Below are 22,062 nucleotides of genomic sequence, written 5' to 3' on the forward strand. Positions count from 1 at the left end.
CGGCAGCGAGCAGTTGCCCTGCAAGTGGGGATCTAGTGTATCAACCCAGTATTTGCTCTAGATTCTGGGAGTCGGACATCCCATCTCAAGGCTCTTGTTCCAGACTTTTACCCCGCATTTCCCCAGATTCTACTAAACTCTAAAAGTAGCTAATATCACCTAGATGTGGGGAACTTCAGCCCTTAAAAGGGGAAAGAGAGGACAGGTCTGTAGGCCTACGTTGTATATCAAAAAATACACCCCGTCACGTTTAGCCTGCGGCACTGCCCAAGATGAGAGCTTCTTACACTACAAGTCTCCCCGAGGAGGATGTTGATGCACCTGCTAAGCCATCACTCGATGCCATTGAAGACATCATCGACGGCGAATCCATCACGCTTGACAAAGAAACCAACAAGCGTATCGTCCGGAAGATCGACCGGAAACTGATGCCTGTTGTGCGTGCTTTCGTTTCCAAACCCCCCTCCCCCTTCCCGCGATACCTAGCCCCATCGAGCTTACCGAATCTCGGAATAACAGCTGTGCATCACATATACTATGCAATACTATGACAAAGCCGTCATCTCGCAAGCCGCTATCTTCGGTCTACGGTCGGACCTCGACTTAGAAACCGGTCTTCGCTACTCTTGGGTCATGCTCATCTTCTTCTTCGGCCACATAGTGGGCATGTACCCTTGCTCCCTCCTCGCCCAGCGGTACCGCCCTAAGCGTGTCTGCAGCGCTCTCAGCATCTTGTGGGCAATCATCGTTCTCACGACGCCTGCGTGCAAATCGTACTCTGGCATTCTGGCAAACCGTTTCTTCCTAGGAGTCGTCGAGAGTGGTGTGAGCCCCATCTTCATGTTAGTCGTCGGGCTTTGGTACACGCACGAAGAGCACAGCTTGCGGAGTTCGTTGTGGTATTCATTCAGCGGAGGGAGTTTACTGATCAGCCCGCTCATCAACTATGGCCTCGCCCACATTGAGGGAGGTCGTCTGAAGTCCTGGCAGTGGATTTTCATCGTCGCTGGTCTCATAACTCTCGCTTGGGGAGTCGCTCTCATCTGGGTCTTCCCGGATACGCCCCAGGAAGCGAAAGGGTGGTCTCCAGAGGACAAGAGAGTACTATTAGAGCGTATCAGGCGCGACAATTCTGGCACGGAGAACAGGCAGTTCAAGCCATCCCAGGTGTGGGAAGCGCTCACCGACTATCAGTTCTGGGGCCTCGCGTTGATAGGGCTGCTGTCAAACACGGGAGCTGCAACACTGACAACTTTTTCATCAATTGTGTTCGCCGGCATGGGGTTCGACTTGCGTACGTCCCTTTTGCTCAATATGCCTTTCGGGTTCATGGCTTTCCTCTGCGTCCTTGGGGCGGGTTGGCTTGGTTCGACCCGAATTGGAAGGTTGTACACCTGCTGCATTGCTTCTCTTCCCGTCGTCCTAGGTTGCTGCCTCTTGTAAGTTCTTGTCCGGATTCTACTAGAGGTTTACGCGTCGGAAGCTGACCCCGCACAGGTGGAGACTTCCATCAAGTAAACGAGCGGGCCGCATCGTGGGCCTTTATCTTATCTCCTTCTTCTCGTCCTGCTGGCTGCAAGCTATCTCGCTGGGCACCTCCAATGTCGCCGGATATTCCAAAAAAGGAGCGTATGCGGCCGGCATTTGGATCGGATACTGCATTGGCAACATCATCGGGCCGCTGCTTTTCCACGCGTAAGTTTCCGCTCCCCATCCCCCCACCAGGATCATTTGAGATGGGCACTCGCCTTAACAAAAGGCAGACGATACGCTCCGCGGTACGATGAGAGTTTCACCGGCCTCCTCGTTTGCTTCTCTCTTCTCTTCGTTATATCACTATGCCTAAGATTCCTCCTTTCGAGGCGAAATAAGAACCGCGATGAAAAGTATGGAATGCCGGAATTCCGGCACGGCTTGGAGGATATCACGGATAAGCAGAATAAGTCGTTCCGATGGATGGTATAGGAAGGTTGGCTTACAATTACGGGGCAGTTATCCTCGCTGTCCTGATACAATTATCAAATACTAGCCTTTCAAGGGCTGCTGCTGAAACGGAGCAGTGCAGCCTACCTGCTCATCATTTAAATAAAAAAGGAAATGGGTGTGATCAATGGTCTGGGAAATTCCTGCAAGAAGCTGCTGTAAAGCTCCTGTACAGGAATGGACAGATGTCGATTCTGTTGACTAATGGGAATGATAGTAGAACATGTAAAAAGGAGACCTCTAAATTAGGAGAGGTGAAGAATCATGTTACAGGGCACTTAAGCACACAGGACAAGCAGGAAAGCTACTTGAAGTCACCATGAAAGATGATCAAAGAGAACTGGGTCAAAAGAAGTCAATTGAATCAAGAAGAACTGATGATGATGATGTTCAACTTGTTGTCCTCCATCTGAGATGAGAGGAAAGAAAGAAAAGAAATAGCTATGCCCTGGTCCATGGCGAGGAGAAATGTTCTTCCGCCCCTGTCTTTACGGACCTTTTTCACTGCCATCACCCTTTTCAGGAGCTAAAGTTTTTTTGTCGGGTGGGATGGTAAAACCTTGGATAAATGAATAAAAGTGGAGACACAGTCCCCCTCGTCGAACCCTTTAATAATATCTTACCTCTCCCTCTCTCACTGTATTCCGCTCTCTTCACTACTAATTAGGGGTACAGACTACTGATAGTAAATGCATTACTGTATAAACGTGTGCCAGTTCCTGATTGAAACGTACATGTCTTTTGGTGGGCTTCGGTGGCCGATCTTGCGTCAATGATTTCCTTTACACCGCCGGCACACAGCAGCCCGAAGCATCGTGTAATGTTTGCAGCTTGCAGGTTGCTTCTTAAAAATCCATATCCATCCAATTCCATCTCACTCCTCAGACTCACGTGTCCGTATAATTCACGAAATTCAGATTAAATCCTTCTGAAGTTGGCAGATATGTAGCAACTAGAAACAGGAGCCTCTGCTCCGGGATACAGCCAATGCCCGGCGAACCGGGATCCACGGTGGCCCGTGGGGCGGGGACCACCATCCGTTTCCACCGTCGCCATAGCTCGTAAAAACCATCCAGGGCGTGCAGAAGAACCATTCATCGTCGCTGGAAAAGATTAAATACTAGCCAGCCTATATTTGAGACACCTACTCTTGTCTTGAAACTTGTCCAGGACACCCTAGATAATAATACTATCTATATCTTAAAGACAAAAATCAGTACTATTAACCTGGCCTACTGATATATCAGGGTCCTTCAAAGCAGTACCTCTAAAGATATCCCTCTAGTAAATAAAATTGTATCCTGACTAAATGCCCTCGTAGCTACTATTATTAAATGTAATGCTAATATCTAGGAGGCTGCTAAGGCCCCTCGCGACGACTTGGCTGAAACCAGGCACCGCATGCGGGGTACTAGCACGGATCCTTCGCGCGTGCAGGACGGAGAAAATAAAGTATGTTGCCGAGCATCCCACGGACCGCGTGTGGAACCTTAGTTGGCGTATAAAGCAGTCCTATTGGACGTCATGATAATCCGAGCCGGCAAGGTCGAAGTAGGTGAAACCGAGCCAGTTTTAACCCCCGGAAAGACAGGGCGAGTCAACCCGAAAAACCGGGTAGAGACGTGTCAAAAAGTGTCGACACCGCCTCGCTTGCATTCGGCGATCCTATCGCTCACGCCGATCATCCCACCTTTGCTCTTTTCTGGCGTACCTCTTCTTTTTCCTCCCATCGTCAAAAGGGACGAAGGTAAACTGCTTGAGTACGACATGTGGTGACGTCGTCGACAAGCACGATCTACCATGAGTGTTCACAGCATCATCTTGTACGGCGGCGCGACAATCCTACTGCAGGCCTTATTTTTGCCGCTGGTCGCCGCGCAGGCCGGGGGCACCGTCTTCAGTGGTTTCCCAAAGCCGCCCATCTTCCCAACCGGCGTCGATTCCAACGACAAGTCGACAGTGACGTTGACAGGGACGGACACAGTCTCCGACTTCACCGAGATTCGCATCATTTCCGACGTGACGGGCGCGAAGACGGTGGTAGGAGTTTGGACGCCGAACAGCCAGCCGTCGGACTCGACGGCCCTGCCTGTTACTTTAGAAGGTGACATTCTGAAGCTGATAAAAAAAACAAAAAATACCTCGGAGACTGACTGGCGATAGTCTCTATACAGCGCACCCCAGGAAATCCGCCAGTGGCCAAATTGACGATCCCTTACCGGCCCTTCGACTTGTTTTGGAACGATCTCATGTCCGTCCAGGCCGTTCTCGGCTCTGCGTCGGAACCGGTCACGTCGACCTCGAATTTCGATTTCGTCATCACCACACAAGGATTTCAAGACTTTCCGGCCAGAATCCGGGACCACCAGGCCCGGAACGAAGCTCCGGTCTTGAGCACGAGTAGGGTTGACGCACTATCACCACTTCCCTCTCCGCCGCAGCAGACCCCACTACAGCCCACATCCTCAATACAGCAATCGAATCGTCCGGGGACAACACTGACACCGACTCCAGGCCAAGATTCGACGCAGTTTCCTCGACAGTCTCCTACAATTGCCGGACCCTCCGATCCCGGGGCGGCTCCTTCTCCCACCGATGTCCAGGATGTTCGGACGGCATCGGCTGCGCCACCTGCCGTTGCCAGTTCGAATTTGTCGACGGGCGCAAAGGTGGGAATAGCTGTTGGTGTTATTACTGCAAACGTCATTATCATTGCTGCCCTAGCCTTCTTCATGTATACCAGGCAAAATCGCGACGCGCGATTAACCCCATTGCCTTTCCCCTGCTGCGCCGGGAGGAAGTCGGATCGGGTGCAGTTCGGCACCGCAAACCAAGTCAAGTTCCACCAGAAGCCGGTGGTCGAAATCACCGTCGACCAGGCGGATGCCCCACTCACGGAGCTTGAGGCGCAAAGAGGGCCGTTCGAGCTGGAGGGATCCACGGGTTTCTACGGCAAGTCACTCGCCGCTATCAAGTCGGCGAGGGACATTATACGGTCGGCTGCGACCTCGCGGACTGGGCATCGGACGAGTTTCTACACCTACGCTGATACAGACTCGGACACAACGTCCAGTCGGAGCGCGCGGACAAGATTAAGTTTTGCTAGTAGCGTGCCGCCGCTTCCGACGCCGTCCGACTACGTTGGGAGGGACAGGAGGTTTACATTTGGGCCAAGAACCAATAGTATTGCAAGCAGCTCGCAGGGTAGTTTGAAGAGTAGTCGATCAAGCTCGAGTATTAATACATGACACTACCCAAATCCGAGAAGGGACAGCCACATGTGAAATGTGCCGGGCTACGCTCATGCTTGAATTAATCTCCCGCCATGAACTACGGTGAGGTCTAGAACGGCGATTATTGAGAAATGCATGGCTGGTGTGAGTGTCGATGTGTTCCGCGTTACGGGAAAACTAACCATAGGGGGCATATCCGTGCTTCCGTGATTGTATAGCCGCAATAATATCTTCACATCGTTCGGACTTAGGTAGACTTGTCCCGACCAAGCCGGTCCGACCAACGCCTCTACATTCAGCCGGTTATCCTGGATCGGTGATGCATGGTCTGTAATATTTCCATCCCAGTCATCGTTCAGCCTCCTCAGCTGAATTGCCTCTCGCCCCCGGGACTGCTGAGGGCAGTCAGCTATGCTAGGGAGAATACCAGAACATAGACTGAGCCGCCCATGGCCCAAAATAGCCATTGGTCCTGCTCCGTATCCTGAGGTAGGGCTTAGAGGCATCATTGCTCCTAATCGCCAACGGCTCGATTTGGTCTGGGTGATCACGTTAGACGACATTGAAGCGGAAACAAGGAGTGAAAAACTAGTTCAGTCACTTAGTCTACGCCTTGCCAGATACATGCAGGTATTTGTGTCGTTTCCTCGTGCGCGAAGTCAGTATTCGACATACTATCTTGGTCGCTTACGAATCTGTTTTCTCCACGGCAGGCGGTCCATTGTGTCAAAGCCGCAGCCATTGTCACTTCCCAAAAACGTCTCCAATTGCTGGAGGACCCAATTCGGCACACCCTCCTTTCCGACCTCATCAAACACCTCGTTTGTAATCTTGATGACAGTACCGGTGTCGGCGCCCACGTCCTGGACGTACTCGGCAAAGACAGCTCGCACCTTGTCTGTTTCCTGGTTCGAGTATCCGCGCCCGATGGCCCTCAGCGCGAGGGCGAGGTCTTTGGTCGAAAAGGGATCAGATTCGAGAATGCCGCCAATACTGTAGCCGTGGGGGTAGATATGGTCGTGGATGGTCGGCACGACGGCGAGGATTGAGATAGTTTTTGAGCTTTAGCACAATAGATCGCTCGAGAACCTGTAGAGTCCTTCACAGAAAGAGAAAGCTAATCGTTACGGCGTGGCCCTTGAACTAGTCACAAGTTCCTAGAATTATAGGAGCCCAAAACACAAAATGGCCCATTGTTAAAAACCCGTCTTGGGAATCGTCCATCACCCTCATACATGGGACGATATCCTGGCCCGCGTCCCACCATCCGTCCCTACTAGGCGAGCGTCGGCGTTGAAAATTACCTCGCCTATTCACGGAAGCATAGCTGTGCCCATCGCGCACCATCGTTCCCTCCAGTTGATTCTCCGCAGCTTTCCATCCATAGCTTCCGGATCATTCCGACATCTAGTCTATAATATGTTTTGCGAATAGACTTTGAGGTCGAGTGAGCGCCTACTTGCGAAGTGTGCCTTGCTATAAGCTAATTAGATCTCTGCGAGGGGAATGTGGCATTAAACACACCTGTAGGAACGAATGAACTAAGAGCGATTTCATAGTAACTCCTATAGAATACAACACTATCATAACATGCACTCGGCCAGATTTTCAGTCGCCTCCTTAGGCGCAACGACACAATTAGACTTTTCTGACTCGAGATCCCTATTGAAGGCTGTTACGCCGAACTCGTAGTTCCAGGTACTAGGAACATGCTCGAGAAGTCGATTGCGCTGCATACTGACTCTTGCACGGTCATGGTGATAGCATCGACAAAAAGCTTGGAATAGTATTAGTCGGAGTTTGCCCGAAGCCGGAGCTGTTTCCTGGTTCCAGAAAAATGCATTGCAGGCTTCAGGGACATAAATTTCCGCCTAAATGCCAAAGTTTCAATGAAAATTTCAACGGGAATGCCAAAGTCCCAGTTTATCGGTGTTGGTGATGTATTTTGCCAACGGCGACATTTTCCATAAACTCTAACCGGAAACCCCGTCGCTCACTAGCTTACGTGACCGTGGTTGAATGCTAGGAAGACTATGCTTTCAGCGGATTCGACGCTCCCGAAGGCCAGCATGGTCTAACGTTGTGCACAACGGAGTCAGTGAGCTGGCGTTCGTATTGGCGTGGTAAGCCGGAATGGTCTAGAAAGCCTTGGTTAAGTTTATTATCGGGCAGCAGCGATTAATACACAACCTCCAATCTCAATAACGGGAATTGCCTTATGTTTCTGCGGAACAGCTGCGCGGGCCACGCATCATCCTCCACCAGAGGCTAAATCTAAAAGATACCCCGTTGCCGGACTATCAAAGTTTATAACATCGAAAGCCTCGCCGTTTGCCAGAGTCGCAAGGTCAACGTCGGTTGCAAATCCAGCCTCGGAGGATGGGTAGAGACGGGAGACCGGCGCTCCTGTCGTGCGTGGTTCTGCTGGCACTGTAGCACAAGAATTGGGGAGGGCGAGGTCTGAGTCCCCGCACATATGCCCGTAATCGACCATGCTCCATAGCGTGGCTTCTGCCTCTGCGTTAATATTCGGCGGTATTGTCGAGTCTAGTAGCGAGGCAAAGGCGTGAGCCTGAGCGTTGAAGTTGAGAAGTCGATGGTACTGAAAAAAACTTCCGAGTCAGTCATGGCCAGCCAGATGCTATATTGGAGTCCATTGAAACATACGATCTGCGAGGCATGGTCCCAGAAGGAGCCCAGCTTTTCTAGGATATCTATAGCCATCTGCGTCGCGCTCATAAGTTCCGAATACCGAGCTGCCTGATTATGAAGCTCTGCATGTTGGTTCAGCAACAGGATGCCGCCCGCCACGCAGGTAGCATAGGCGTAGAAGGACGCGCCGAGGTGGCCGCCAGCCTCTTCCGCATCGCGCAGCACCTTCACTAAGTTTCGTGCATGGTCACAGCTCCGCTGGAATGCTAGATACAAGAATCTCGAAGGCGCCTTTATCTTGAGTTTTCGCAGCTGTATGCGGAGGAGGAAGGGATGGTTGAGGAGGCAGTAGGAGAGGTGGAAGACAGTATGAGCAAATATTCCGTGCCCAGCAACTTGGTGGTTGACAGTACCATCTTGGCAGCGAGTCGCGTTGATAACATCGCTTAATTATGGGCTGTGTGCTGATCTGAAGACGGGACTCGAGCAAGAGGAGGGCGGAGTTCAAAGACGCGTACTCGGATCCCAAGTCCCACGGAGGTAGGTCGTCTACTTCGCGATCGTGGAACGTAATCCGGGTGCACCTGCCTAGAATGGATCCGGCGAGTATCGCGAGCGAGAAGTTCCCGCTGAGTGCGTTCAGATCCTCGTTCCAGTCGAGGAGCTGATGAAGAGTTGCCGTAGCTCCGTGGGAGCCCGCGTGAAATGTTGCCTGGCGACAAGGAAGCCGTACAGAGCAGCGATCGTCCAGCAGGGCCGGGTGGCGGTCTCTGCCGCAAGATACTAGCTTGTCGAGTAGGTACACCGACCAGAAACAGCGCCTTCGTTCTTCCTGCTCTGGCGCAGGTAGCCTAGCGTCAGGTTCCTTCATCAACTGCAGATCCTGGGCTATCCTGATGGCTAGGCCAATTTTCAGCCACCCAGAGCTCGTCCGACCAGCTTAATCAAGGGCTGTTAGCATGATACTTATCCGAGCCCATCTTGCGCTCTAGAGCTCGATACATACCCGTAAAATCAACAATGGCAAGAATGTTTGTAGTTTGGGCAACATATAGCTGGGGCGAGTTGTCCGCGGTCATGTGGTCGCTTAAAACAGAAAGCCAAGCTTCCCGAGCGTAGGTTTCCGTCGCTTCGCGAGTTGCACCTTCGAAGTATTCGTGGTCGGAGAATCGCAATGCCGATGCCAGGATGGCGAGAAGTAGGCACTTTGGAAGGTTCCCGTCGGCTAGCCTCTGACGGAAGGTGCCTTCGTGAAAGTATGAATAGGGTTGATTATGTGAGTAAGTGAAATAGGTGTTGATGAGCGATTCTACCACTTGCTGAGGGGGGAGAGAGTGGAAAGATCTCAATCGAAAGAAGTCAGCAGAATCTGGCATTTTGAAATTCGAGAATCACTTACTTCGGCGGCGATGCCTGAGGGGGTTGTGTTTGAGCCGACAATAATGTCGTCCTCTAAAGGCGAAACTTGGCTCGCACAGTCATCTCGCCCATCACTTTTCTCGCTAAGCCGTCTAGAGATGGTCAGAAGATGTCCATATATGGCGATAAGACGGTATAGCTCTGGAGAAGGCTATACAGACCTGAAGCCAGGGTCAGATCGGGGATCGCTTAGTCTCGCTAACTGACTCTCGATGGCAGAGATGCGATGTAGGAGGTCTCTCTAGGGCCGCCCCAATGTATTAGGTTAACCTATGATACGTTGGAGGTTAAGAAGTTACAACTGGAGGTCCCTCACATTCACGTGCGAGGTAGACAAGCGCCCGGAAGAAGGGCTCCCTCTGCGAACGCCACCAGGGACCGAGGTTGCCGAGTAAGGCTCGTACAGGCATTTCTGCTTGCTCCGTCGGCATTTGACGCAGACTGGTCGCTCTCCCGAGCATTTTATCTTCTTTAACCTGTAACAGTGTTAGTTCATGCCAATCTAGGCTGGTTGAGATGAAGCCGGGCCGGCGAGACGAGAGGGGGGCAGGGAGGGAACCGCGTACCGACAGCCGGTGCAAGCTTGGCGGATCCTCCGGATACCGCTGGAAGCGGAAGAAATTTCATCCACCGTATTCAGCGACAGCATGACTTGGTCCCTCATATCCTCCGCATTCTTGATGACACGTTGCCTTGCAGAATGGAGCTGGTGGCTGACTGTTGTTGATGGTGAAGGGAGTAAATTATTGGAATCTGGGGTGCATGTACACACATACTCTAAAGAAGGGGAAAATGCGGGGAAGAATACGGATATGGGGTGTTTGTATCCCCCCCGTTTCGGCTAGCACCAAATTCGTCGGCCACCCTTAACGGGAGGTGATGGAGGAATCCAACAGCTCAGCTTGTGAGGGAATGGTATGTGTGTATTGAAAAGGGGAGCAAATAGGGGAAGCTCCGTGCTGACCCACTTTGCCTATTTTAGGCAAGTCAGTTGTGGCCTGATAAGTTAGGGGCCAATTATTCTGACAGGAGGGAATATTTAACATATTTGTGGTAAACACCCAAACTCTGCGCTCACCGACACGAGGGGTGGACAGGTAGTCCAGATATGTGATATGGAGCACACTGACTTTGGAACCATTACACTGGGCCCCACGGAACGAAGTATAAATTAAGATCACTTGGCAAACATGGAACCACACTAGAGAGCCGGGTTCCTGCCATTAAAGCTTTGGAAGCTCATGTACGCTGTGGTAATATTCCGGCTGTTTTCCTCTGGAATCGTGACAGGCCCACCTGTTAATAGTTACTTAGGTGCAGCGGCCTCGATACCGATACTGCGGAAGGGTCGGAATTCGGGTGTGCCACTCCACGCCACAAACGCTACCCCAAGTAGAGCGATGTCTAGAGGCTCAATGCTTCCTCATTTTTGGACTATTATTTGACAAAGAAGAATCAGAGCACTTTAATCCCCACTACCAACAGATATGGACTGGTTGTGAGAACTCGAAATTGACCTCAGACAAGCATTACATCATATGATGTTCCCAACTCTCGAGAAACGCCTTCTACAGCTTTGCTTGATGTCTACTCAATAAGAATGCGTCCCTATCAACCTCACGCCGCTTCTGGAATTGCTTCATGCCGTGCTCGCCCTCGGTCCCAGGCTGCAGCATCTGCTTGAATAGCGCCGAGATCCCTTCCTGCTGCTCTGCCTTTCCACCATGGGCCCAGCCCAGTTTGACTAACTGCTTAATCATCTTCGATCCTGTCGGCGAGGCGTTTCGCAGGCCGTCAAGGAAATGGTTTGCGGCATCTTGTAGCGTCTCGGGCCGATCTACCAAGAGAGAGATGGCACCCCTTGTGCCTGAAGTTCAGCGGCGTGGACGGGTCTCGCTGTGAGCATTGCCTCCCTCTCAAGTGAGGAGCCCCATTCTCGGATGACATATTTGGAGATGACTGCCGGTCAAAGCCCAAGTTTAACTTCGGAGAGCGTAGACGTAGCTGATTTCACGCAGATTATGAGGTCACACGAGAAAGCCAGTCCGATTCCACCGCCGAATGCTGGACCGTTGATCACGGCGATGGTTACCTTGGTAGAGTTCTCGATAGCCTCAAAAAGGCTCGTTAGCCCTTCCAACAACGTTGAACTTGCGTCGCCACCCTTGCTAGCTGCACTAGCCGCCGCAGCCAGGTCCATGCCTACGCAGAAGAACTTGCCAGACCCGCTTATGAGGATGCGAGATATGGTTGGGTCTTTCTCAAATTGCTCAAACTCGTGTTTGAGCTGAGATATCATGGGCAAGGTTAATTTGTTACCCTGTAGTGGGTTGTCAAGGATGATGTTGACATTTGCTCCGGACCGCATGATGCACAGAAGCTCTGTTTTTGGACTAATGACCAATATACTAAAGAGCTAGTCTTACGGTCCGACGAGGGCTCGGCTGCTACGCTCTGGGTGGCGGCCGACTTCTGGAACTTTGACCACAGAGCAACGCCGGCGCGGCTGTCGTTCGGTTTGGATAGCTGTTTGGAAATCCAGATGCCGACGCCCACAAGCTTGTCCAGGTCGACCCCCGTTTCAATACCCGCGTTTTGGAACAGGTACACGATGTCCTCGGTGGCGACATTGCCTTTGGCCCCTGGCGCGAAAGGACATCCTCCTAGGCCGCCGACGCTGCTGTCAAAGGTCCGTATGCCACAATGATACGCTTGCCAGGCGTTGGTCAGACCTTGGCCGTAGGTGTCATGGAAGCGGCCCGCTAGCTTATTCGAGTGAATGCCGTGCGCATTCAGATATTCTATCAGTCCCCGGACCTGTGGCGCTGTACCGACGCCGAGATTGTCTCCCAAGCTCACTTCGTAGCACCCCGCGTTAAATAATTCTTTCACTGCGTGAAGCACAGCAGATAACGGTGTTGAGCCATCAAAAGGATCGGCAAAGATGCACGAGACATAACTAAACCGGCCGGCCAAGTTAATCGTAAAAATCTGGAATGGACGTTCAAAGATGCCTGTACTCGGCTGGGAAATAAATTCACCCTCGTACACTAAGCCCAGAGGAGATGGCTTCTACCACCACCTCCTTCGCTTGTGCGAGGCCCTGGTCGACGGAGCAGTTGAGGTTGGCGCGACTAAACCCTTCGGTTGCGCTAACAAAAACAGCTACTTCTGCGACGCCGTGTTCTTGCGCTATCTTCAATCCCTTGATGGTTGGTACTAAAACCGGGAAGCGGTAGATTGGCTTCGAGGGTGACCGTCCTTGTAGTTGTTGCCTTTGCTGCCCCAGAAGAGGAGAGGAAGACAGCAAGTCTCGACAATCGGCGAGTTGAGAAATGGCTTTGGGGGAAACGACGGATGTGAGCTCAATGGTCTGGAGTCCAGCCTGGCGAAGCCGCTCGATCAACTGTAGTTTTGTGCTAGTAGGAATTGCTGCCTTGACATTCTGGAGGCCGTCGCGTGGTCCAACCTCGACAATGCGCACGGTCATGGCAGGACGGAGGCGACACACACACACACACCTCTCTCTCTTCGAAGTGTGACAAGCGCGGTCTGTAGAGAGGTTTGCGATGAGCTCAGGGCATGAGGTTATTGGGGCGCCGACAGATCTGATGGCGATGTCATGGTAGTTATTAAACGGAGATTCGTCCCTGCACGGATCGGAGCCGTGGGTGTCCCTTTCACCTTGGAGTAACACTGTCCGTGGATTTTTATAACACTGTATTTCACACCATGCGGTCCGAGCCCGGGGAAACCGGAAAGGAAACGTGGGGCAGTCGTCGGACCGAGGTGTCACGATCCTTGTCCGCATAGGGATAGATTGCAAGGACCCACTACACAGGAGGTCTCGCCCCCTTCGGATTGCTCGGTAGTAACTGCAGCTCAATCAACGTCCTGCTGAGAAAGAACAAGCGCGGTAACATGGCAATTAATGCAAGGGGAAAAAAAAAACTGAGCGTCGTCCAGAAAAGAGGAATCTTTGCATAAGCAGTTCTATCATGTTGGGAGTTTCGAAAGCAATACGATATTTCAACTTCAACCAATGTCACAGCTAGAGATGAAAACCCGTAGGAGCGGTGAGGGTAGCAAGGCAATTGCTTGGAGAGGTTGCCGTGACCTGTTCGTGGTCAATCTCCCTGTTGACTCCAGCGGGCTCCCCAAAATACGAAAGTCACTAATCACGAACCGTGGTGAGATCGCTTGCCGCATAATCGCGACTTGTCGCAAGCTCAACGTCGTCTCTGTTGCAATCTATACCGTAGAGTAAGTCCTAGCTGCTATTCTGCTGACTGGATGGTGTCACCAGGATTCTATTAGGACAGCACGGAAGATCGCTGACTCGGCGCATTCTCTAGGGATGCCCAATCACGCCATGTCTCGGACGCTGACGAGTCCATCTGTATCGGCTCCCTCGAACACAGCAAAACAAACCCTTTCCTCTACATTGAGCTCCTCGTCCAGGCAGCCGTCGAAACCGGCTGCGACGCCGTCCACCCTGGCTATGGCTACCTGAGCGAGAATGCCAGGTTTGCTGACCGCGTACGCGAGGCCGCTCTCATCTTTGTCGGCCTACCCGGCTCAGCCATCTTGACCCTAGGAGACAAGCGCAGCTCTAAAGAGGTCTTGCGCGCCAAGGCGCCCGAGGTGCCTATGATTCCCGGTTTCGCAGGCACGAGCCTAGAGGCTGAAGATCTCGAGCGTGCAGCCGCCAAGATTGGGTTCCCTGTGATGCTCAAAGCGTCTGTCGGAGGCGGTGGCAAGGGAATGCGCGTGGTGAGTGAGGCACCACAGCTCATGTCGGAACTCGTCCGCGCGCAGTCTGAAGCCCAGCGGTCGTTTGGCTCCGCCGATTGCATCCTTGGAAAGTACATTGAAAATAGTAAGCACGTCGAAATACAAATAGGGGGAAGCCAAAGATCATGTAAGTTTCAAATAGGGGACACTTCGACATGTAAAATAATAGAAGAACTGTCCGGAGTCACCACACAAGATGATCTAGAAGAATCGTAAAAAAGAAGTTAATTAAGAGAAAGACTAATGACTAAATACTTGACTGAAAAGTATGATGAGCTTGTTGAAGTTGTTCTTCCTCTTGAGGAAGGAAGGAAAAGAAAAGAAATAGCTATGGTCCTCGGCCATGGCAAGGAATAATGTTCTTCCGCCTCCATTCTTGCGGCCCCCTGAGAACGTCACCATTTCCACCACTGTCACCTTTTCCCCCGTCACAATACTAGTCCTAAACCTTCTTAAAAAGAATATCCACCTCATCAGTCCCAACCTCCACATCAGCTACCATCAAACCGCCAGCCTCAACATTATCATACTTCAAGAGCTCCCCATCTACATACACAGCCCACAATCCTGCGTCCAGGTTCTGTGCGGTTGGATGGATTTGTACGCGCCTGTTCTCCCAAGTCCTCACAGTGAGAATCAACACCATGGCCTCATTATCCCACATTCCTCGCAAGCAATCTACCTGAGAGAGAGTCACGTTATCAATCCAAGGACGAGTTGATAGATCTTGACCAGTCCAAGGCCTTTCCCACATAATTTTCGGGCCATTATGAACATTCAGTCGAGCGTACGCTGCGCACGCGTTCCCAGCGAGTGGACCCACTTGAGCCAGACTCCCATCCTCGTTAGTCTCCGTGTCATTTCTCGAGTAAAAGAGCCCGCCATTCTCCCATGTGGGCTTTTGATGCCTGTCAAGATATCGCAGCAGTCCGTCGAGCTCAGTCTTCCTCCCCAGCTCCGAAAGCCACAATAGGACATATGGGAGCGGAGATCCCGTGCCTGGATCGGATGGCGCTGGGTGAGGGGAAGAACGAGATTTGGTGAGGGTTGACGGATCATGAGGGTTGGCCCCCTCTTCTCTGACGAGGCGACGGAACTCTTGTGCCACGTCGGATGATTGCAATCGTACCTCGTCGCCGATGACGGTAGCGTAGCCCAAGACCTGTTTCTCATACAAGGACGCAACAAGCTCAGAGTTCCACGAGTTCATAAACGCGTTTGCCCTATATTTGTGTTAGATCGATGTTCGGGGATGAGATTCTCAGTACTCACCAAGCCGTAAAACCAATACCCAACGGTGGCACAATATGGTCTTGTTTCAAAAGGAGCCAGCTGATGTAAAGCCCCTCTGGGGTAACCATCCCCTTTTTGTCCCAGGCCGCCTTGTAGTTTTCCAGAACCGATTCAACCTTGTTAGTTCCATGCCGCACATCGTTATATCGCATCGCAATGATCTGCCCGCAAGAAGACCCAAGGTCAATTAACAATTCACAAGGAAGCACTAAATGTGGATACGCACAGGATATTGATTGCAAACGATGAACACTGCGTTAGGCTCGCAGCAGACCCCGACCCAGTTGTTCTGTTCCATCTGTGAAAAGATGACGTTCTGTAAGGATCCGTTGTCGTACTTGAAAGACTGTGCGCCAAAACCCCAGAACATGGGTGCCCATGTGAACGTGATTGAACCCGGCTTTTCAAACTCATCGTCGTCAAAGAGCATCGCATACAAGCTGGTCATGAGGAGCAAGTGACCGCTATACATGATGTTCTCCTTACAGACGGGATCCGGACATGGTTCTCTGAGCGCAGTAAGGCTAGCGTCTAACAGAGGCCCGGACTGGCTTGAGGTATACCAGTAAGCCCAGACGTCAGGGAGGAGCATTTTATGGATGAGCTGTCGAAAGAGCGGCTTGAACATGCTCCTTGCGGCAGGAATCCTGTGATAATGGGTCACAGCAGTGGCGTAAGCCATCGTGGCCAACTGATACCGGTACGAGTCAAAGGATTCCTGCAGAGACTCTACTCCACCCATGTGATTCCATTGTCCATCCGGCTGAGATGATGTATTGTAGATGTGGCGTAGGTGGCCCGCCTGGAGAGAATCGAGCTTCTCATACCTGTCTAGGTCTAGCTGCAGGCGCTGGCTTGGTGTAATAGTCATCTCGAGTGGCTAGGCTAGGTGTACGCAGGAAGGCAATTGATAGAAAGAGTAACACTAAGAGTGTACTGGGCATATGATCAAGAGTAGAGGGCAAAAGCAAAAGTTCAAGTAGGAATGTAATTCATGGAAATACGAATACAAGACCAAAGAAAAATGGAAAGTTTATCTGATGCCCCCTTTATTAGTTAATAGGTAACAGAATTACAACCGGAGCTTATTTCCAAGCAAAGCCTCGGACCGGCCCATCACCTACCCATTCCCTAGGTTCGGATACCTCTAGCTTTCCGAGCCCTACTCCGGACTCCTAGCTCGGTCCGGACAAATGACCAGACCGAAATGACACCGGCCTCCTTCACATCTATCAGTTAAAGGGCCTCGTTAAGTACAGCTCGCGCTCTCTTTTAGCCATGCTCGCATGATAATCGAACGATCTCAAATTAAATATACTCATTATTGTTGAAAAGTAGTATATCCTAACTTCCCCATTAATCACAAAATGGCCAATCTCGATTTCCAGAGCAATTTTGTTCACGTCATTGATGGAAACTCTTCTCCAACTGAGGGTCACCGCCATGGCATCAATCCAGCCACTTTGAAGCCGCTTTGGGATGTTCCAGTCGCTACCCATGGCGATGTTGATCGTGCAGCCGCAGCCGCCAAGAAGGCCTTTAAGTCCTGGTCTAGGGTCCCCTACGAGGAACGGCGTAGCAAGGTTCTGGCGTACGCAGATGCCGTGGACAAGCACCGCACCCAGTTCCGAGATTTGCTCACAACCGAGCAAGGCAAACCTGTATGATCCCAACTACTCCCATTCCTCATCATCTCCTTTCGTGGCTCTTTTGGCTTTTTCTCCTCACATCCCCATGCCCTCAGTTCTAGGCGCTCACGAGTCACAGATTCCCCAAGCAGATGTAGAGACCGACTGTGCCATCGAATGGATGCGAGGAATGGCAAACATCCCGCTCCCAGAAGATACTCTAGAAGAAAACAAGGATCGCACAGTCATCACAAGATACACTCCTATCGGTGTAGTTGGCGCTCTTGTTCCATGGAACTTCCCTCTTATGTTGGCAACGGCCAAGATCGCCCCGGCTCTATTGACAGGAAATGTTATTGTCGTTAAGCCATCGTGAGTCCAAGCCCGCAGTGATTTTCTTACCTGCATCCTCCTAATGACACACAGGCCATTTACGCCCTATTGCGGGCTGAAGCTGGTCGAACTGGCTCAGCAATTCTTCCCCCCCGGCGTAGTACAGTCCTTGAGCGGCGGCGATGACCTTGGCCCGTGGATCACTGAACATCCGGGCTTCGACAAGATTAGTTTTACAGGTTCTACAGCCACGGGAAAAGCCGTCATGAGGAGTGCCAGCAAGACCTTGAAGAGGGTCACTCTTGAGCTGTGCGTCGCCCCCTTTTGTGCCAGTGCGCTCAATACACCAAGTTAACTTTCCCGTAGGGGCGGAAACGACCCCGCCATCGTTTTCCCCGACGTAAACGTAGATAAGGTTGCCGAGCAGGTTCGTTGATGAACAAGTGACGGGCCCTAAGACGAGTCGACGAGTCACTTTGAATTTTTCATCCAGGTCGCATTCTATGCTTTCTTGAACTCGGGCCAAGTGAGCATCTATACATCAAATTACTTAAACAGGATATGGACGTGCTGACATAAGGGCATTGAAAACAGATTTGTTTGAACTTGAAGCGTATCTATGTACACGAAACAATTTTTGACGCATTCAAGGAAGCCTTGGTGAAGCACACCAAGAGCTACACCCTAGGAGACGGCTCAAAACCGGGCGTTACCCACGGGCCGCTGCAAAACAAGATGCAAGTTGATCGAGTCAAGACCTTCTTTAACGACGTCAAGACGGAGGGATGGCAGGTCGCCGTGGGCGGGGAGATTGAAAAGAACCAAGGCTATTTTATCACCCCGACCATCATCGACCGCCCACCCGAGAAGTCCCGAATCGTAGTCGAGGAGCCATTTGGTACCACACCCCCTTCTTTCAGCTTTCCATAAACCACTTTTACCGGCCTGGAAGTACTAATTTTGATCTCTTTTAGGCCCTATCGTGCCTATCCTCTCTTGGAAAGACGAAGAGGATGTCATTTCCCGTGCCAACGACACTACCATGGGCCTGGGTGCGTCGGTTTGGACCAACGATCTAGATAAGGCGGCCGAGGTTGCGAAGCAGATCCAAGCTGGAACCGTTTGGATTAACAAGCATTTCGAACTATCACCTTATGCTCCGTTCGGAGGTCACAAGGAAAGCGGCCTCGGCACCGAGTGGGGTGCAAACGGCTTGAAGGGTTTCTGTAACGCTCAGACGCTGTTCTTCAATAAGAACATCGTTAGCTAAGAGAGTTTAGTTTTATTACTAGTCAGATTGCCATTGCTTCAGCTATATATATATATATATATATATATCCACTGAGCATTTATTTCTGTTTGCGAAGCGTCTTGAGCAACGTTGCGTTTTGACAGGTGGGCTGGCCGGTTGTGAAGCGTAGGCAATGTTCAGGCCATTTCTTCTGCAAATACCCATAAGGGGCTCCAGCGTTGGATAGCCAGACCTATTTTGGAAACTTTTACGGAAATTTGACATACACCTACATGTCACAAGGGAGAAAATGAAGTCTTTCCCGAACTATAATACTATTCATCTACGAACCAAGGTCACCCTGCTACCTATTATTACCAAATGATTACCGGCTTAATTGTGGCCCCATCTTCCATATCCTTGATTGCTTGGTGAAAATCCTTGACCTATACTTGAAGGTTAGCTGGCTTTAGAACTTGAGTGATGAAGCCCGGGATCGAGCGGTTGCACTGACGGGGTAAAATTTCACAATCTCATCAAGTGGCAACTGCCCTGACTGATACCACTGGATCATCCGGGGAATATACTCATGACATGTTAGTCGCGGGTGCAAAATACTCATTATCGGGGAGTAGGGGACTTACATCTTCAGGCCGGACGCTTCCTTCCATGCTCCCCATGAGTTGCTTTCCGCTCTGCATCGTTGTCAGTGCTGCCGGTTTTCTCTGTTACTTCAGCGGAACCGGCCACTCACAAGCGTGTACGGAACAATGGGAATATCAAGCACGGCCTCCATAGGAGCAACTCCCAGGAGTATCATTTTGCCCTGGTTAGCTGTGAATTCAAGGCCCGCCTTTATCAAGGGGGTGACTCCGGTCGCATCGACCGTAACGGTAGTTCCAGTGCCGCCTGTGAGCTTGTGGATCTCTTCCACTAAGGTTCCTGAAATAGTAGTAGTGTCTACAACGTCGGCCGCCCCCAGAGACGTAGCCTTTTCCAGTCGGGAAGGTACCCGGTCGATGCCGATTATAGTTTGGCAACCTCGAAGCTTTGCGGCCTACCATATTGTGAGTATCTGCGGACATATGCAGACAATGGTGCGCCACTACTATATTCTTACCATAATTGCGGAAAGCCCGACGCCTCCCAGCCCTATGATGGCCACCTTATCTCGAGAGCCAGCTTCTGCCAGCTCCGTGATTGTTCCCGCCCCAGTCTAGCAAGTCAGCGCAACCTAGTTAACAAAGTGGCTTAGGGGTACGTACTTGGATTCCACAGCCTAACGGAGCCATAAGTTTGAGCTCCTCCAGATTCCGGATGACACCAGAAACATTGACAATAGATGTCTGCTGAACTCGGGCAAGCTTTGAAAAACTGGATTGGCCAAAGAACGAGCCGCCGATTGCTGGCTGGCCCTTAGTGGGGGAGCCTATAAAGGCTTCCTTGCTGCCCGTAAAGTTGATCTCGGCGAACTTGTGGCAGTATCCTGGGGCCCCAAACTGGAAATTGTGACAGCTCATGCAGAATGCGAAAGAGAGCAAAACAAAGTCCCCTTTTTTAACTTTTGTGACGTTTGTTCCAGCTGCTTTGACAATGCCCGCTCCTGGCTTAAGTTAGTATGGACTCTGTTAGAAGTGTCTGGGGCAGTAACAGACGATGGTACCTTCGTGCCCGAGAACCCTAGGATATGGTGGCACTGGGAACCCAGGCGAACCGTCGGGCAGACTTCCACACCCAAGGTCAGTATGGCAAATCCCGCTGGAGACCATTTCCACAATGACATCCTCCTTCCCTGGAGGTGTGAGACGAATGGACTCAAGCTTCCACTGCCTCTCACCATCTTTAGGGGGGTGACAGACAATTGCCTCCGTGGTCATGAGGTCCTGCATGTTGGGTAGTTTTGACGTGACTTTGTTCAGTGGTGCTAATGGGTGTATGTTCACCGAACAAATCTTTGCGAGCTGTTGTATTCTTGGAATCAGAATTATAAGTTAATTGGAAGCGCCTTCCCTCAGGTTTCCCTTCGGACCGCCGTCCGATGGTCACTGAGCTTCTCCGAGCCGCAATTCCCGTACCACAGTAGTATGCTTACCTCGGACCGTCAAATACCCCGAAAGCCGGCGTCCGCCCAATTAGGAAACGCTAGGTAGGTAGTATAGCACATAGTCCAGGCAAAGGTTCTGTTAAAACATGACTCTATCGGAACCTGAGATATCTGGCGTAATTAGGAAAATATCGGTAAAAGTGGATTTGGGTGTTGTTTGGGCAATTGGAATAAGGAGGATACTCTGAGTAGTTCCTGAGCAAATGTGGCGAGTGATGGTGTGAGCAACCCGGGGCTGAAGAGGGCCCAGATGGCTCTCAGGGGAGCGAGAACGATGGACGGAAGAAGGGAAGGCTCCGGGCTCCATTGGATTAATATTCTTAGACAAGTTTAGCCGTCCGCATCATGTCAGGTGAGGTCTGGTTTGGGTCGTAAAATAGGATGCCAACCTGTTTGAGTGGGTTTCTTCAGTGAGTCGCTAGTGACCTTGGGATTGAACAAGGAAGGCGGGGAGAAATCTAGATGGTGTCAATCAGTCCCAGTAAATGAATACATGGGATCAGCAGGATCATGGTGATGACAACAAGGCAGGGGTCGGATTTGACAGAACGCTCGACCTTCAAGAGGGGAATGATTGGCTTGAGCGCACGTAAACTACGGTAGAGGGGTTGCATCATACCGACCCTGGGCGAATTCTACACATAGATACAGAGGCATAGTATGTTGGCGGGTCATCCTGATGGGTTGGTCCCCTGTTGGGCTATATAAATTTGAAACCTTTGTGCCCTTCTAAAGTATTACTCCCCAATTCCTTAAGATCAGCAGATATAGAGTCTGGACGATAATACCATATTAAAATTGGAGGTAGCCCTTGGGTCCCAACATGTCCCCTCGGTAATCAGCAGGTCCCACGACTTCCTCAACGGCCGACATAAGATCCACCCAACCATCGCACTCCCCGCCGTGGTCAGATTCACCGAGATGATGACGAACCAAATGAAGTATCGTATGCGACGACCCTTGGTAATACGCAGCATTGTAAGGGCAAAGGAGGTCTTGCTCCACGACGAAGCCTTGATGGAAAATGTCGATGCTATCTTGTAGTAGAGAACTGTCGCTTGTATTTGCGAAGTCGTGAGGATGGCTGCATGACGGTCAATGCCCGGTTGGCGGCGTTGAGGTTCGGCCCATTGGTCTCGGTAATGAACTCTGGGGGGAAGTCAGTATTCTCGCCCATCCTGTTCGCCTATTTCCAAAATTTCGATCTCGTAGGGTATGTTTATCTCTGTCTCGATCTAGACCGTTGAAGGCCGTCGATATTGCGAGGGCTCGTGGTGAATATGGCATTCCTCCTCCACCTGGTAAGCGGTGCTTTTTTGTCGAACTGGTGCTACGGTCGCCCTGCGGAGTCCTGACTGGAGAGGCGGATCACCTACTGAGGCCCCTTGGTCT

General features: G+C 51.3%; 8 protein-coding genes across 8 annotated transcripts; 4 read left to right on the forward strand and 4 right to left on the reverse strand.

Moving 5' to 3' along the window:
• Positions 1-272: 272 nt before the first annotated feature.
• Positions 273-1,965, forward strand: SAPIO_CDS0706 (uncharacterized protein; the record flags this gene model as incomplete). The annotated part of the gene is made up of 5 exons (XM_016783422.1): positions 273-437; positions 520-1,294; positions 1,427-1,439; positions 1,498-1,695; positions 1,764-1,965. 5 exons carry the CDS (start codon positions 273-275, stop codon positions 1,963-1,965), a joined length of 1,353 nt encoding a protein of 450 aa, XP_016646188.1.
• A 1,818-nt stretch (positions 1,966-3,783) lies between these two features.
• On the forward strand, positions 3,784-5,231 carry SAPIO_CDS0707 (uncharacterized protein; the record flags this gene model as incomplete). The annotated part of the gene is made up of 2 exons (XM_016783423.1): positions 3,784-4,023; positions 4,158-5,231. The coding sequence occupies 2 exons, from the start codon at positions 3,784-3,786 to the stop codon at positions 5,229-5,231; spliced, it is 1,314 nt and encodes a 437-aa protein (XP_016646189.1).
• A 399-nt stretch (positions 5,232-5,630) lies between these two features.
• Positions 5,631-6,952, reverse strand: SAPIO_CDS0708 (uncharacterized protein; the record flags this gene model as incomplete). Its single annotated transcript, XM_016783424.1, has 3 exons — positions 5,631-5,755; positions 5,908-6,278; positions 6,870-6,952. The coding sequence occupies 3 exons, from the start codon at positions 6,950-6,952 to the stop codon at positions 5,631-5,633; spliced, it is 579 nt and encodes a 192-aa protein (XP_016646190.1).
• A 515-nt stretch (positions 6,953-7,467) lies between these two features.
• On the reverse strand, positions 7,468-12,777 carry SAPIO_CDS0709 (uncharacterized protein; the record flags this gene model as incomplete). The annotated part of the gene is made up of 13 exons (XM_016783425.1): positions 7,468-7,818; positions 7,884-8,098; positions 8,265-8,532; positions 8,602-8,807; positions 8,875-9,100; positions 9,268-9,379; positions 9,449-9,528; positions 9,604-9,763; positions 9,854-10,004; positions 10,909-11,154; positions 11,358-11,574; positions 11,697-12,278; positions 12,337-12,777. 13 exons carry the CDS (start codon positions 12,775-12,777, stop codon positions 7,468-7,470), a joined length of 3,255 nt encoding a protein of 1,084 aa, XP_016646191.1.
• A 552-nt stretch (positions 12,778-13,329) lies between these two features.
• On the forward strand, positions 13,330-14,297 carry SAPIO_CDS0710 (Propionyl-CoA carboxylase; the record flags this gene model as incomplete). The annotated part of the gene is made up of 3 exons (XM_016783426.1): positions 13,330-13,550; positions 13,643-14,166; positions 14,251-14,297. The coding sequence occupies 3 exons, from the start codon at positions 13,330-13,332 to the stop codon at positions 14,295-14,297; spliced, it is 792 nt and encodes a 263-aa protein (XP_016646192.1).
• A 226-nt stretch (positions 14,298-14,523) lies between these two features.
• On the reverse strand, positions 14,524-16,245 carry SAPIO_CDS0711 (uncharacterized protein; the record flags this gene model as incomplete). Its single annotated transcript, XM_016783427.1, has 4 exons — positions 14,524-14,763; positions 14,905-15,304; positions 15,354-15,535; positions 15,601-16,245. 4 exons carry the CDS (start codon positions 16,243-16,245, stop codon positions 14,524-14,526), a joined length of 1,467 nt encoding a protein of 488 aa, XP_016646193.1.
• A 496-nt stretch (positions 16,246-16,741) lies between these two features.
• SAPIO_CDS0712 (uncharacterized protein) lies at positions 16,742-18,605 on the forward strand (the record flags this gene model as incomplete). The annotated part of the gene is made up of 6 exons (XM_016783428.1): positions 16,742-17,035; positions 17,142-17,374; positions 17,429-17,644; positions 17,702-17,762; positions 17,930-18,233; positions 18,310-18,605. The coding sequence occupies 6 exons, from the start codon at positions 16,742-16,744 to the stop codon at positions 18,603-18,605; spliced, it is 1,404 nt and encodes a 467-aa protein (XP_016646194.1).
• Positions 18,606-18,940: 335 nt separating this feature from the next.
• Positions 18,941-20,455, reverse strand: SAPIO_CDS0713 (uncharacterized protein; the record flags this gene model as incomplete). The annotated part of the gene is made up of 7 exons (XM_016783429.1): positions 18,941-19,012; positions 19,211-19,261; positions 19,321-19,623; positions 19,687-19,782; positions 19,832-20,065; positions 20,129-20,169; positions 20,230-20,455. The coding sequence occupies 7 exons, from the start codon at positions 20,453-20,455 to the stop codon at positions 18,941-18,943; spliced, it is 1,023 nt and encodes a 340-aa protein (XP_016646195.1).
• Between the last annotated feature and the right edge of the window lie 1,607 nt (positions 20,456-22,062).

Source organism: Scedosporium apiospermum, assembly GCF_000732125.1.
Source record: "Scedosporium apiospermum strain IHEM 14462 chromosome Unknown SEQ_SAPIO_0033, whole genome shotgun sequence".
Classification (NCBI taxonomy): domain Eukaryota; kingdom Fungi; phylum Ascomycota; class Sordariomycetes; order Microascales; family Microascaceae; genus Scedosporium; species Scedosporium apiospermum.